The sequence below is a fragment of the Poecilia latipinna genome, unplaced genomic scaffold, assembly GCF_001443285.1.
Source record: "Poecilia latipinna isolate Pla-1442-1.1 unplaced genomic scaffold, P_latipinna-1.0 Scaffold1234, whole genome shotgun sequence".
Classification (NCBI taxonomy): domain Eukaryota; kingdom Metazoa; phylum Chordata; class Actinopteri; order Cyprinodontiformes; family Poeciliidae; genus Poecilia; species Poecilia latipinna.
In genome coordinates this window covers 33,394-49,485 of record NW_015113850.1, presented here as the reverse complement: position 1 = coordinate 49,485, position 16,092 = coordinate 33,394, and the positions used below count along the sequence as shown (strand labels likewise).

The window sequence follows — 16,092 nt, the reverse complement described above, 5'->3', positions numbered from 1 at the left end:
AACTTTCTCTGTTGTTGAAGTGTAGCGAACAGGGACAGATTTTTATTTAAAATCTCCTGATTTCACAATGCCATTCACTCTAGCAAAAGCTGACAGAAACCTTGTGAGAGAAACAGGCCCACAGCATCACAGATACCGTACTTTGCAACGGCCACAAGGTATTTTTCATTTCACATCAAACCAGTGTGGGGTGTTTGTTGCCTAGAAGCTCAATTTTAGTAGAAAAAAAAAATTCCACTTGAAGTTCTGAAAGAGTTTAACAAACGCCATGTTTACATTTGAGATGGTTGGATAGTAGTTGCAATACTCCCAGACCACCAGATGGCATGTGGGTCGTAAAAAATAGTTGTCATGGAGATTTAGTGACTGCCAAAGTGATGAACTTTGTTGCAGTTTCCCACCAGAGAGCTTTAAAGTTTTGTTTATCTGTCCTTACCTGACACCTGAGTCTGGTAGCAAAACAAACTGTATCGTTTCACCAGGCAAATAGAAAGTTGCACATTACTTATTAGAAATTCTTAGAAAACTAATAAATTTGGAGAGTAAAATTTAATAAAAAAAAAAATGCTTCAGGTACATTTATTTTTAAATTATTTTTTGTTTATCACTTTCAAATAGTTGTGACACCTTTGATTTTGTACATTTCAGAGAAATGGATTTTTCTTTCTCAACTGAGTAAATATCATCAAGTTCAAGGCTGGATATTTCTAAAACATGTGCCAAACCCGAGGCCCATGGGCCAGACCAGGCCAGCCAAAGCTATTTATGTGGCCCTCAAGACTCTAGAGAGGCACATAAGTAACAGCTTCAAGATAACAGCTGTGTGCTAAAATATTATTTTATTAGTCAAATCAACTCGGTTTTCATTTGTATTGTGCCAAATTACGTCAATGTGAAAAGAAAATATTATTTAATTTTAGCTAGTTCTCATCGTATACAGAGAGAGAGGCAATATTTTAAAAGTTCGTTAACAGATTTATAATTGTATTTTTATTTTGTTTTTATGTTTTTATAGTTTTATTGATACACTCTGCCACAACCAGCTCTTAGAGGACATTTATGATGTTGATATGGACCAAAAAAAAAAAAAAAAAAAAAGAGTTTGACACCTGAGCTGAGTAAAAGATGAATTAATTGAAGGCTTTTGGAACATTTTCATGTGCCAATAAATATGACAGAAACTGAACTTTTAAAGCTGCATGATTTTATTTTGTTGTCTATGGGGATAAAAGAATTAACCCACAGTAAAAAAGGGGTTTAAATTATTTCAGAAATACATAACGACGACATGTCAGCCATTCGCGTTCAATTTACATACAAAATCTGTGATTGGTCTCACCGATAAACTTTTTTTTTTTTAACTTAACGAGCAGGCGTTTTAAAGTCTCGTACATTCATGGTGTCCCACCCAGGCCTGGGGCAGGTCTGCCTCTCTGCGCTACATTCTGCTCTCTGTCATTCTGCCTCACAAAGCAACGCAAACGTCCAGGAGGATCCGCTGCCACATTAATCAAACCCATTAGGCAGCTAGCGGGAGAATACTTACAGAGAGCATTAGGGCTGTCGCTGGATCTAGCCCAGGAAATTAACAACTCACCAGACAGATACAATCCACGGCAGATATGAGCAAGGGAGTGGAAAGCGTGTAGGTGGGGCGAGTCCGTCTCCGGCGTGTTCACACGGTTAACATGACAGAAGCAATTAAGCTGCCTCGACCGCTCTGCATACTGCAAGCTGCAGCTCGTTCGGAAAGTGTGGACACATCATGCCTTCCCCCAGCCATCCTCCCTGGCAGCGGGGGGTTGTGAACGCTCGCTCACAACCCCTTCCTTGGGTTCATGGCTAACATGAATATGGAAGGTTTTCCAAAAGAGCTCATGAATAGACACCGTCAGAGTGTGTTTGTGTTGTTGCTTTGGCTCGTTTCAGTTCTAATATTCCTGTGAGCAGCTGAAACACAGCAGCAATACTATGAGTCAGAGGTGAGCTCTAAAATATCAACTTAATGCCGGGATGCGGTGTGTGTGTGTGTGTGTGTGTGTGTGTGTGTGTGTGTGTGTGTGCGTGCGCGCGCGCGAAAGACCTGTTGGTGAATGCAAATGTAAACAGTAACGTTCCGGGCTAGAAAAAGCTGAAATGAAATGTTGGGGGCACATAGTTGTTTTTTTTTTTTTTCTTCTTCTGCTTAAAATATTGAGAATTGGTTTAGTGTTTTAATAGGCATGGCTTCATTATACAGAATGCAGCGGCAACATGCGGAGTTACAGTGGGCAGATGAGATGCAAATGTACGCAAACAGCATATTCCCAACACTGCCTTACCAGTCATACCCCTAACCTTAGCTGTCAAAATCTGAATCCAGGAAAGCAACATGTGCCTTCAACATAATGAAGGGAAAACCTTGTTTCCACCTCTACATTAAGTCAACGCTGGTGTAAAAAGAAGAATACGTCTCAAAAGACGTATTCTTCAGCATTTCCTTCTAAGTTGCAGCAATGTTAGAACTCTGTAAAATATACCGTATTATGCACAGTGGCGTCACTCCGTCTTTACAAACTGAGTACGTCCCAAAGATAAATGAATTAAGTTTGCATAATCGAAGATTGTAACTGGAAACAACACGATTTGGAGACATATCTCAGCAGCAGCAGACTTTTCTCAGATTTGATTGAAATGTATTTAGATTAGATAATCCAAACGTTGTCTACAGGAGCACAAAAGCAATTAATCAAATTTTTATTCCGGTTGGCCGTTTATTCTGATTACTTATATCCACGTGTGTATCGCTAGCAGAAAAGTAACATTTCACGGTTTCAGAGTTTGATTAGTTCCATTATGTGTCATTTATATGACATTAACTGTTTGCTTTATTCTGTCTTGGTACATCTAAGGGATTTCTTTCTTGAGAAGAAGAAAGATGTTCTTTCTCATAGAGACAGATGTAAAGAAATATTTGCCTTTTGGTTGATTTGTTGAAATTCTGCAGGCGAGTGTCTTCTTTGGAGCCCCTGATATCTGAGATCCTATTTTTAAACCTGTAGGAGACTTTTCACCATGTAGTGACTTATGTTCACTACATAGTGTTAACCGGAGCTATTAAAACAAAATCGGCTGAGTGTCACATACAGTGAACTGCAAAAGTATCCATACACCTCGGACGTTTTATCATTTAGACATTAAAATCACAAACCTCAATGTGTTCCATTGGTATTTTATGTGGCAGAATAAAGTAGTAAATAATTGTGAAAAGTGTAAACAAAAGGCAAAAGGATAAATCATTTTTTAAATGTCCTGAAAATAAAAGTTGTAAAGCTTTGTACCATTCTTCTCCTTCACCCTAAGACTTCCATATAAAACCCAGTGTGATGTTGTTTTTATAACTCATCTAATTACTAATACAGTACAGATGTAAGTGTTTAAGTTCAGTCTGACTCTAGTTGTTCTTTTAATGCCTCACAGGTTTGTTGGAGAACAACATCATGAAGACCGAGGCATACAGGACGGGGTAAAGCTGCAGAGAGGTTCATTATTGAGTTATAAAACAACAATCCATAAAAGCCAGAACAAATCTGGTCTTTATGGGAGGCCATGTTGGAGAGCAGGACACCAACCCCAAATATAACCCATCATCATCGTAAAGCAACAATTGTGACAAACTTAATTACTAGGTAAATATTTCTCTAAGCATACAGAAACACAACACTTGCGATTTCTTATGTTTTAACAAACTCGACCTTGACGCTGCCCAAAATTCAGGGTGGTGATGTGAAAAAAACAACAAAAACCCCCCCAAAAAAATCACATCAAATCATCAGTAAACACTTGAAGTAGCTGACAAAACCTAAAAAGTTGTCATTTTCAGTTCACCTTACTGACCTTCACTACGTCTTCATCCGTCGAGCGGCATGTCACCGTTTCAGAGACGTCGGTGACAGAGGCATCCGTTCCGATGGTCACCACCTTTACTGGAACGGCTACCGTCTTCCCGGTCAGGACAGCAGTGTTCAGGATCTCAGTGTCCTGCAAAGAGAAAAGACAACAAAGGTCAAGCGAATGCCGCACAAAAACTTATCGGCAGAAACCAGCTTACAGAGATCAGAAACAAGGGAGCAGACGGAAACAGGTGAGCTCGTATATTTAAGGTGTTATCCACTGAAATGGTATCCTCCATTGTGATTGGCTGGTCTACTCTTTCATAGGATAAAATGGATATTTTGCCTGCAACTTGGTGGAACTACTTGTTACCCTGGCAGGTAGGGTAACTTCAATGTTAGGTCTGCTTTAATTATTTGTTCTAGTTGTAATCATCCATACTTTGTCCATAATTGCACTGTAAAATATAGTTAAAAATAAGCATATCTGTCATAAAACAACTTGAATATATTGCAAGGAATATGCAGAAATTTTTTCAACATGTTTGTCTCTGGTTGGTGAAACAGCAGAGGAAGAAATTTGGTTTTATAAGAGTAATCAACATAATAGCTCTATTACATGTTCTGTTGAGCTTGATTTTGTCATGATCCGTAGTTTTCTGTGTTTATTTTTGAGTTATTTCTGTGTTTATTGTTATCCTGTTCCCTGTGAGTCTCTGCGCCTTCCCTGTTGATTGTTCCCAGGTGTGTCTCGTTCGCTTAATTACCCCGTGTGTATTTAAGTCCACCTGTTGTCTTTGTCTCTTGTCGGGTCCTTGTCTGGGTTTGTCAATTGTCTAATTTCTAACATTGTCGCACGTATGTCTCAGCTCTCCAGTGGAACTGAATAGTCCTGGTTAGCTTCGCTCTCTTTTCAGTCTTGTTTAGCTGTGTGCTAACTTCTCCGCCATTATTAAACATATCATCATCTTCATCATAACCTGGGTCCCTGCGTCCTCATCCTCACCACCACAACCGCTTCATGACAGATTTTTATCTTTTTGTTCTTTCCATTAATGACTTTAATTGCTTTCTGGTTTGGTAAATTTCATCTTCATCTTTTTTTTATTTTTTATTTAATGCTTATTTCTCATCCATGTTATCTTTAGCTGGAAAAATTTACCTGTCCTGTAAGTAAAACTTCTGTTTTTATTGAATTCTGTCTCTTTCTTTGTTCACTGCAGATTTCTCTGTTTATGTTTTCATAACGCACCTATTTTTAATTCATTTATTTTTTTCCCTGAGATTGCCACGTTATGCGTTGTATCTTCTTGTTTTTAACGGTGCATAGTGCTTGGTTTACTGTGTTTAGCGCTTGTCATTGCTGACAGCCTTTTCTCTATTTGTGCCTCGCTGGATCCTGCTTGTTGTTACAAGATTTCTATTTACAGATAGTCTCCGTCTGCCAGAGGTGACGTTTCTCATGTGGCTTTGAAATTCCTTTTTCAATCAATTCTGTCCTTAATTTTCTCAACCCTGCGATTGGATCAACTTTGCTGAGGAACACATTTTATATTCAATGTGCATTTCTAACAAAGTAAAATTGTGCTGTAAAACAACTTGGGAAGTATTCAAAGGATTATACTAGATGACTAGTGCATTAAACTGCATGTACTTTTTTTTTTTTATCCCCAAACAACAATAAAATAATTGTAATATGTAGACTAAATGATCAACATTATGTATTTAATCACATCTCACCTCAATGCAGTAACATATCACCTCTAAAAGTGTAGTAATAGAGGCTACATGTATTTATTCATGTATCGATTTTGTAATATAAATCATCAAAGAAAACATAATTTACACAATTTTCAATAGTCATTGAAAAAAAAAAAACTATTTCTAAACATGATCAGCACTCAAACTCCTAATTGCAGATGAGCTGTCAGTATATTTTCACTGGTATTTTGACGATTTATCTTCAGAGACGAGCTCCAAGTGTTTTGGTTGGAAGACCTCAGGACCATCGCCTTAATCTTCAGCTTCCTCCACGGATTCATCATCATCAAATTCAACTCAAACAATTTGGCAAAATAACAAAAAACCAAATGCTGAAAATGATCTGTACCAAACTCTCTGTAATCAGTGGACAGCTGGCTGGCCTCATGGATGGATGACTGGATGGATGATTTGTGTTCAAATGCAAATAAAACATTGTGGATTGTTTTCTATGTTTTAGAAGGTGTTTCAGAATGAGTCAAAAATAACAAGCAGACTATTAAACTCTTGTTGGTGTCCTGTTAGATCTGGATTGTCTGTGATTCAGCTAATAGCATAAACAGTTAATCATCAAGGATTTTAATGCTTGATGATTTAATATACTATTAAAAATGATGCAGAAATATAACAAGAAGCTTTTGTGAATTTACCATAAGTGAACCAGATGCTTCGGATACACATTTGTTCTTTATGTGCATATTGTTATTTAATGCCCAATTAGTTCACATCCACCAATTTTTCACCTGCACTGCAGGAGACTGTAATTGAACTAAGTTCAATTAGTTAAGTGGTCCAGACATCTCTGGTTCCTAAGTTCACTTCATTACTCTGAACAGAAATCTTAACCTTTTTTTTTTTTCTTTCTTTACAGACACCCACCAACACACAACGCCTCTGTCAGTGCCGGTAATTGGGATCAATTAGGGTAACTTCCAGGTAACTTTCACGCTGTAAGCTCACCAATGCACAATGGATGGACTATACAAGCTGTACTGAACTTATGCTGACACTAAACTCTGCAAATAGCTCCTTCTGATGCCAAGGACAGCTGTAATGGCTGTGCTATACAGCAAACAGGACTCCATATACAGGTGAGCTTAAATTCACTTCATCTAATTGTAAAGCCTGACAAAAGTTCCTCATTGTGAGCCGCTCTCATTCTGCTATTGGTGCTGTCTTCGACAAAAGCTCCTCTCCCCGATATCCTTCATTTCAATAGTCAGGAACTCTAAGGCATCCCCCCCCCCCCCCCACCATCCCCTTTGTGTCGAAGCCATGCTAGTACTGAGGATTGTCAGCTTTTTCTTCCTTTTCTTTTATTAAAAAAAAGAAGGATCTACCTCTGGAGTGGAGGGATCTGTGCAGAATTAAACGTCCCATGTGTTTAGAGTTTTCCTACGAAACCTGATGAGTGCAGACGTGACTGACTTCACGTCGCGTATTCCCACAATATATATGAACGCACGCTGTCAGCTCAGTTTCTAAAGACTTACCTTGTGTTTGTGAGCTTGCAAATGAAATTCATTCATTCAAAAAAAGAAATGGGGATTAGGTTCGACTGAAAGAAGCTTCGGCTTTAGGAGACTTTGCGACTTTAGAGTGAAATGATTATTATTAGGAAAGCCAAGAGATACCAACGAATAACAAAAAAAAAAAAAAAAAAAAAACTTAATCATCAAATAGCTTTTCATTCAAGTTTTATAGACTGTGACAGTGTTATGGAGCAACATAAAACCTCTCCGTCTGCGGCACTGACTTTGATTCAATTTTCCTTAAAACTGAGGACTGCTGTAAATTAATTCCATGTCTGCTGGGATTCTTCCATTTCCAAGGGGTCATCTATAATATATAGCGGGGTAAATGGCTGGGACCCGGTGAAAGCTGAGGCTAATGTTAGATTACAGCAGCTGGAAATGACCCAGCAGGTTAGGGACAGCGGATAGCGGAGCCTGGCAGTAATAAGCCACAGCGGGATTCCACGGCGACGCATCAGTGGTCCACACACTTAAACACAGACAGCACAATTAAACACAAAATGGAAACCAGTGGTGCAAATCAGAAGCTTACAGCGGTGTGAATAGAGACACAATGAAGTGTGGGCTTTTGAGAGTAGGAGAATTTGCCCAGAGCCTGATGAGTTTTCAATATGATCAGCATTTGAAATGTGTTTCAGGCCCCAAATTAAAATTTGACCAAAAACGAACAGTCCGCTGTCCTGTTCAGGCTCCTGCGGTATTTTAAAAGTGTTTGATGACGACTTCATCTGGTGCTCAGAAAGGCGTCCTTTGCAGCAAACATGTGATCTTGTTCACTTCTGACGTCTGATGATAAATCCAGTGGTCACATTATTCTCTGATTAAAAGATAGAAAGCAAGTCAGATCTCAATATGAGTTACTAAAAAATTCCTGTGCCTTGTCAACAAACTACAAAATCATATGTACTAATATTATATTTACACCTCTGACAGATTTAATTTTTTTTTTTTTACATTGTTCTTTTACATCGTTTTTCTTTTTATTATAATAGGAATTTTCCAAAGATTAACATGGCGATTAATAATCCATGCAAACCCTTGTGATAATCATGGATTCTTAATGAATCGGCTCTTGAATACAGCGTACAGTTTGGTGCAGTATGGCATATTTAGCGGGTCTCTAGAGAGAAACATCAACCATTAAGGGATTCCAGCGGCTCAGTAGAGATACTGCAGTCCTTACAAAAGATCTCTATAAAATAGATTCATGAGAAACTGTATGAATCCTTACAGCATTTGTAGCTCTAGCTGTTTATCGTGTGGTTCAAAGTAACATTAGGAATACTCCCACCAATCGTTTAAACTTGGGAAATGTTTTTCTTGGTCGGGTCTGAAAAGAATTGGACCTCCAGCCAAATGTATTAACCACCAGCATGTTTTATTTTCGCTTAATAAAATTCAAAGAGAGGTTGGGGACATTTATGCTTAATGGTGAGAGGGCTGCAAGGTAAATAACTAGCGTTGCACTTCTCTCCAGTAAGCTATTTAAAAAGATTGCGTCATAACGTTATTCTTTGGAATCTAGTTGAAGCATGATTTCCAAATTATGCCTCAAAGTCAAAACATTTTAGTCTAATCTAACATGACACCAGCTCCCAAATAATCTGTAGGAGTAATGTCACAAAAACAGCACGACAAAATCTAAATGCACACGTGTCTACTGCCCCTTTTACTTACTTGTTTGTCCTTTTTCGTAGGCTCCACGTAAATATTGCTTAATATTACAAAAAAAATGCCTTCGTTAACTTTTAAAATACATTTAGCTCTCTCTTGCTGATGCCGGTGCTTGTGCTCTGCTTAGAAGCAAACCTTACAATCTCCAGTTTTTGGAGACAGGGGTCTTTTGTTCAATAATCTGTGGGAGAACTGCCTGTCTGCTTTATCAAAGATCTCTCTGTTAGCATTCAGCACGCCGCTGTGGCTGGTAATGTGTTCTGGGCCGTAATTTCTCCCCATGTCTCGGCTGGATCTGAAAATAAGTGAGATTTATGGTGTCAGCCTGAGTGACATGGGCAGAATGAGAAGCAGCAAAGCCGGCTGTCCCACTGTTAGGTTGGATTCTGCTTCGACAAACGCGCCGACGCGTCCACATTCTGACCCCGTGTTGCCAAACAAACAGGTCGAACGCGCGGCGAGTAGGAGACTTTAGAGACTGCATCGTGTGTCCTGCAACAAGAGTAGGCTGTGTGTTAAATATGTTGGAAAAGCATAGGTGAAGCTCCCTGCGCACCTGATCGTATCAGCCACTGCCGTGGCTACCTCAAAGCTAACATGAAGCACAACTTAGAGATTCTGTGATCTTCTCTAAAAACCTGACAAGATGTTTGCACTACCATTATAAAGTCATTAAGTAAAGGTCTTGTTGTTTTGAAGGGCCACTATGAATTATGCTAATAGTCAACTAACCTGTCCTACATGACATTTATGTGTCAGATAAACATTTTCACAAATCCGGAACCTAAAGTGGGAGTTTGTAACTCGTGATTCATGCGCTTGCCATTAAATGCCACTCAGTGTCCTGAAGCTATTAAGCAGACAAAAAGAGACATGTCCTTTCATCAGTTTTCTGTGCAGTGCTCAACGTGAAACTTCCTTCCCTCGATTCCAGTGGGCGTTTAATTGGCCATAGAGCCGAGAAACATGGAGGAGAGTGGGAATAAAGGCCTTGGTAGCACTATGCAGAGCGATACATCACTGCATGACAGCGCATTGAAGTGGTGGGATGGTTGTGAAGCAAAGACACAGCCTTTTAATGAGGGTCTCTCTCTCTCTTGTGCCCCTCTCTTGGTTTCCCGCTCTCGCGCTCCCTAAGAAAGGGCCAGTTACTCGCCTGTCTTTACTCTCTCCTTTTCCTTGTTTCTTCCTGGTTGATGGAACGGACATGGCTGAAGTGTAAGCGGTGGAGGGTGCGGAGGGAGTTGGGACCAAAAACCTCTCCACTCCACCGCCACGCCTCGCTGCCTTTCAACATACCTCTGAGTGCTTTTCGGCCGCGGCCACTTGTCTGAGGTACACGGCGGTCAGCAATCTGATCTGCTCATTACTGCCGGTCAAGAATGGCAGAAGGAGAATTGCCTCCATGGCTGCTTTGATGGTTGATCTACTCACTTTAAAGGAAGATGTAATGAGGAGTCATGTTGAGGACAAGAGGAGCTGGCAACTAAGAATAAATAGTAGTGCTGAGGGCCTAATTATCTGGTACCTCAGTCAATAATGAAGACAGTGTGCAGAAAGGGTAACCCAGTCACTGTCAGTCCTCTAGGTGGAAATCTGCAAAGTGACTGAAGGTGCCAAAATTGCTGTTTGTTTTTATGCTGTGAGACTCAACAGTTTCACAGCCGTGAGAAAAACTAACACAACATGTCACAACAAGGCACTTTACTAAAAAAAAGGTGAATTCATTCCAGCTGATCCAATTCGTCCAACAATGCAGTCAAGTTCAGTTCATTATTCAAATCAGTTCATAAAGTTTTCCTTATAAACCAAACAGATTGGACTGAGTAATAAATAGACTTGCAACATTCACTCCTCCTGGACGAGCATGTAGCAACACTAGACCGTCGTTTACATGCAATGGTTGACTTTACAGCAATCCCTCATACTGAGCAAGCATGTGGCGACAGCGGAGAAGAAAACTCCCCTTTAACAGGAAGAAACTTCAGAAGAACCTGTTTCAGTGTGAACAGCCGTCTGCCCCGACTGACTGAAGTAATCCTCCCAACTAAACAAAAACGGACAGCTATGTGACATGATGAGGCAATTTTCCAATCTCGTGGATAGTAAGCATACTAGTCTGTTTTAAATATTCGGTTCTAATTTCAGTGTTTATTTTTTTAAAGTGAGTCAAATGTCTTTTTTTTTTTCTCCAATTTGTCCTTGCTGCTAACTAGTTTCTTTACTTTGTCTGAAAAACAAAGCCAAATGCAAATGCACAATCGAACCGTCTAGGTGAAGGTCTGAATAACAACAACAAAAAATGCAGCAGAAAGAAATTAAATATTAAATCTGTGAAACGTTCCCACAATGTTGTTTTTTCCTGAAATTTGACTTAACGACCGGGCCAGTGTGCATCCAAAGGGCATGGCAAATAAAATACTTAAAAAAAAAAAACCTGTGAAATAAAAAGTGCTGGTGTTGAGTCATTCAGAATGATTCATATCTGTGGCTATCAAACACTTTATAACAACTGCCACTTCAGTAAACGATTTCCTGGTTTGACTTTTTTAAAACAAAAATGCAACAAGGCTTAAACACTGTCTTTCTATTACTGCTGATTACTTAAAAGTTGAAGTTTGTAGTTGGAGAAATTAAGAGAACAAGAGAACGATCCAAAGAAGTTGGACTTTTCAATAAGAAATTCAGTTTTCTCGAACAACAATGACCTTAAAATCCAACATGACCAACTTACATGAAAACAACCTTACTGACAGTCACTTTAGAAGCTTCTTATTTGCACTTCTGACTATTATTATCCTATTGCATCGTTCACACACTCAGTCATATACAAGCTCTTTCGATGACCATGTTGCTAAACTTTTTAAAAAGATTACAGAGGAAAACATTACTAGGTTCCATACCACTTAACAAATCCACATAAATATTGATGAGCAAATCACACGATTTTGAAAACTGGAATTGAAACAAGTGAAAAAAAAAAGGTTTAATATCATTCCCAGATCCAACTTTGGTATTCAGGAGTAAATTAAACACACATGTAGAAAACACCACCTCATGTTTCTGATTCAACGTTATCTTAAAAAACGCATCGCAGTAAATATGTTTGTTTTGCACCTCAGAGAAAAAAAAAAAACTAATCACAAAGCTTCTTTTGAGTGTCAGTAACGGAGGTCAGAGGGCCACAGTTTTATTAGAACCACGGATTTATACTGCGTTCACAACTTTCAAAACAACCCCAACATCATCTAAGCTGCTCGCACAGCTATGCATGACAATCGACACGGCGGTTCATGGGGAGTATTAACGTTTTAGTCACACTGGATTGCTCTCAACTGTAAATTATGTATGAGTTGCACATGATTTATGGGAAAACTTTGACTCTGGGGAAGTGTCACAGTGACATGCTGCTGACAGGACAAATCCCACCACAAATAATAAGTACATGATAATTTGTTCCTGATGCCTTACTCTACATCTCTAATTGGAAACATGATTTTCTTTTTCTTTTTTTTTTCTTCAGTGATGCAAAAAGCTTATCAAATGGCATGCCACGTTTTATTCAGGGCACAAGAAAACAACAGCAGACAGATAATCTCTACAATAAAGCTTTGTGCCGTTATAATACTTATTGATTGTATCTAAATTCATCTCCAGTTTGTCATCTTGACCTAGAAAGTACATCAGCATACGACTACAGAGTCTGCACTGGCAGCGTCAAAACTTATGAGTTATTGAAGGATGGCACTGGAGGGACAGAGCCACCCTCAGGAGCCCAGTGGCCATGAATTGCATGTCCATCTTTTGAAAGGAAGCTCCTGAATAAAACATGACTGAGCATGGAAGTACTGTATTATAAGTTTATAGAACAAATCCCCTACAGTTCTTAGGAATACTACTGTGGTGATACATTTAGATCAGTGGGTCGGGAAGGAAAACGAATGTCCCTAATGTATTTCAATAGCAGTAAGATGAAGCTACGAGAGAATCCAGGCCAGGCATGGGGGAATAAGCCACCTCGCCGCACCAGCAGGGGGGCTTTGGGATGGGCAAGCTGAGCGATGCTGGCTCCGGCGTAGCAACCCCTCGCTTGTGCCTCTGCTGTTGTTCTCTGAAAACACGGCAGAGCGCCAGAGGGGCCAGCCAGTGCCACACTGCTTAATTTCAGGCCGGTATTTGTCACATAGAGCCAATCGATGGAGAGTTCTTCACCTACAGCCAACCATGCCTGTAGGGGGACGACCCCGTGATCCCTCTCCCGGTTCTTAACCTCTCTAAAATCCAGATTCATGCTGCCAGCTTGCTTGGCTTTGCTTAGTCCAGCCGTCGTTTTCTGGACGCAGAACAGGCAGTACACATGGCCACCCTGATGGCAGCCCACTTGTGTCAGGAAAACGTGCCCATTCCCCTTTCGGCCTACAAGAAATGGACTGAAGCCGACGTAACTAGAAGAGTGTCAGAATATTGAAATATGCCAACGTCATTTAGATGTCGTCTTAAAAACCCTCCACGCATTTTGTGCCTTTGCACTACTGCGCGAATCATTTTGGAGGACTGGAGAGGTAGGAAGGTTTGCAGCATTCAGTCAGAGAAACTAAAACATAAGTGGTTCCACTGGGTACATTCCCAGCCACTTTGTGTAGGCATAAAACAAACTTTTACATAACTGCGGCGCTTTGCGTGTGAATAACGCTATCCTTTTCAGGTCATCTTCAGGGGAATGCAAAGACACCATAAACAAGCAATTCGACCTCACTTGTAAAGACGCTTTCAGGAGCACCGCGGAGAGGTTGCCTGCTTTAATGGTGACAGAGGCTGTTTGAGTGTCACTGTAATGAGAGAGCTTTGAAAGGTAACAAAACCGTCCCACTCACTTATGGTATTTCAATTAGAGGAGGATTTCAGAGCACGCTGTCTTTCTGAGTGACACAGGATTTGCCATTAAACCTCAGAGTGTCTGCCTTTTGTGAAAGCACCTCCCCATGTGCAGCGGCGATGCAAGACGGCCCACGCATTTCTCCACTTCTCCCGTGTGCCATCATCGGAAATTAACAAGTGGGTCCTGACGATTCTTTTCCAGGATCCTGTCATCAGAAAGGTGCTTTTCTGACACTTGGACGTGAAGTGATAGTTGAAGTGAGGATCTATTATAAGGGTATAAGAATTTAGGCGTCGGAATGAAACTCCGACGCCTAAATTATAAAAGAAAAAAAAACAACAATTGCACAGAAGTTTTCACACACAAACATATATAAATGATTAGAATAACTATATTATTATATAGATGTAGTTATAATTTTGAGTTTGATGCATACAGTTAATCAAAAATAACATAAATATATCCAAAAATAAGTAGTCGCCTTTCAGTACTTGATGTTATCTTTATGCTGCTAATTAGTCAGACTGCCAAGCAGCTAGTTACAGCCTCTACCTGAGCAGACAAGCTGCTCATCTGTTGCCAACTGCAGTTGTGTTTCATGCAAAGGCATTTTATTATCATTTTAACCTGAGAAGTTGAGAGAGGAGGCAGTGGGTGACCCATAACCTTCACCTGTGAAATATGTGCAAAGAACAGAAGTGGTAGAGCGTTAAAAGTCAAAACAATGTCTAAGAGCCGTACTTTGACGAGAAATGCTTTACATGTTCCGTCATCAGCAAGTGTTTCACACAGGAAGATTATGGGTGGTGCACAGCATCCAACCTCCATTTCCCACTAAAATAATTGCCTATTTAAAAAGATAACAACTTACTGCAAATGTGGAAATGGTTTAATGTTTCCAAAATAGCCTTTACTAAACTACTGTGAGGTTTTTTGTTGTTGTTTTTTTAGATTGGAGTCATTGTAAGACAACAGGAGTCTGTTTCAGTTTTGGCTCCTCTTGGGCTGGCAGTAAACTTCAATCTCAATCTGGATTTACAATAGATTGAGACACCAGGAAAGCTACATGACAGGTAAAATATGAACATTGACATGGGTAATGTTACTCAGTAACGTGTTACTCCAATATGGCCACTATTTCTTCAGTACAGAGTAATCTAACACACTACCATGGCCAATCAATAATCACATTTTAACTAATAAAGTAGCTTGCAATATTACGTTGCTACTTTTGAAATCAAGAGATCGGTAAAATAATTTACTTTTTAAAGGATTAATGAGTAGTCAGAGTTGGATCGCTTCTGCAAGGCAACTGGGTATGAACTGTCAATAACCTCTTTAACAGAGCCTTGCTTCAAAACTAGCGATCCCTTTAAGACACTCTGCCTCAAAGAGAGCCATCATGTTCTGGATTAGAGAGGCATTTGTCACAATCTGTTGTCCTAATTAGCATTACATGGAAGGTGACACATGCACATACGGCGGCAGCCTCAATGAGTGCTACCACTTCATCATCAGCCTCCGTAGTATAATGCTAATGGTTTCACACTTGTGGTCCATCCGTCAGCCCTTCATTGTAAACTGTGTGACTCATTCAGTGTGAAGAATAAAATATGCTAGATTTGATCCCATTTCATTAAAGCGCCAGGACGCAGTGAGGTGGGAGGGGCTGGAGGTGTTCAGCAGCAGTGGCCAAATTCAAAGTGTTTCAGCCTGCAACGGAGGGATAAATAGTTAAAAAAAATTTAAAAAAAAAAAAAGGCCCGGGACGCATTTCTACAGTATTATCTGGCATCTGTAAGCGCTCACGTCCGATGATGAATCGTCCTCCTCATTTTACTTGCCCGGCAGAGAAGATGTGCATGGCGTCAGAGGCCAAAAGAATGGAAAAGAGCAAAGTAAAACATTCATTGGACAATGCTGATTGATGGCTTTATCATGTTGGAGGCGAAGTGGCCTGAGAAGGCCAGGGTGATGATGCATTGTTTCACAATACATCGGAGCAGTACGTGAATACAAAACCGCCGCCTTCAACTCTCCTCATCTCCATGCCTGCGAATGTGGGCGTGCGAGCGAACGAGCGCAGTTTGGTGTCTCGCCTGGAACGGGAAGACTGATGAGTCAAGATATGATGTATGCCCCTGTCCTCCTGCTCCCTCTCCATCAGCAGGCGTCCACAGCATGGGTAATGACGACGAGGGCAGCCTGGACAGCAGCGTATTACTTTACAATGCTAAAAGATAATGAACTAGCTTCCTGCTGCGGTGGGAAAATCTTCTCAGGCATCCAATTACTGCCTTTAAAATCCATCTCCAGATGACCCCCCCCCCCAAAAAACCACCAAACAAAAACAACACCCCACCAACACCCC

At 40.2% G+C, this 16,092-nt stretch overlaps 1 protein-coding gene across 1 annotated transcript in view; it reads right to left on the bottom strand.

Moving 5' to 3' along the window:
* Nucleotides 1-16,092, bottom strand: part of LOC106960837 (transmembrane protein 132C) — a 51,368-nt gene that overhangs the window by 22,338 nt on the left and 12,938 nt on the right. Inside the window, exon 2 of the mRNA XM_015054183.1 lies at nt 3,877-4,020. Within this exon, the coding sequence (XP_014909669.1) occupies nt 3,877-4,020 (144 nt within the window). The remainder of the gene's footprint in view (nt 1-3,876; nt 4,021-16,092) is intronic.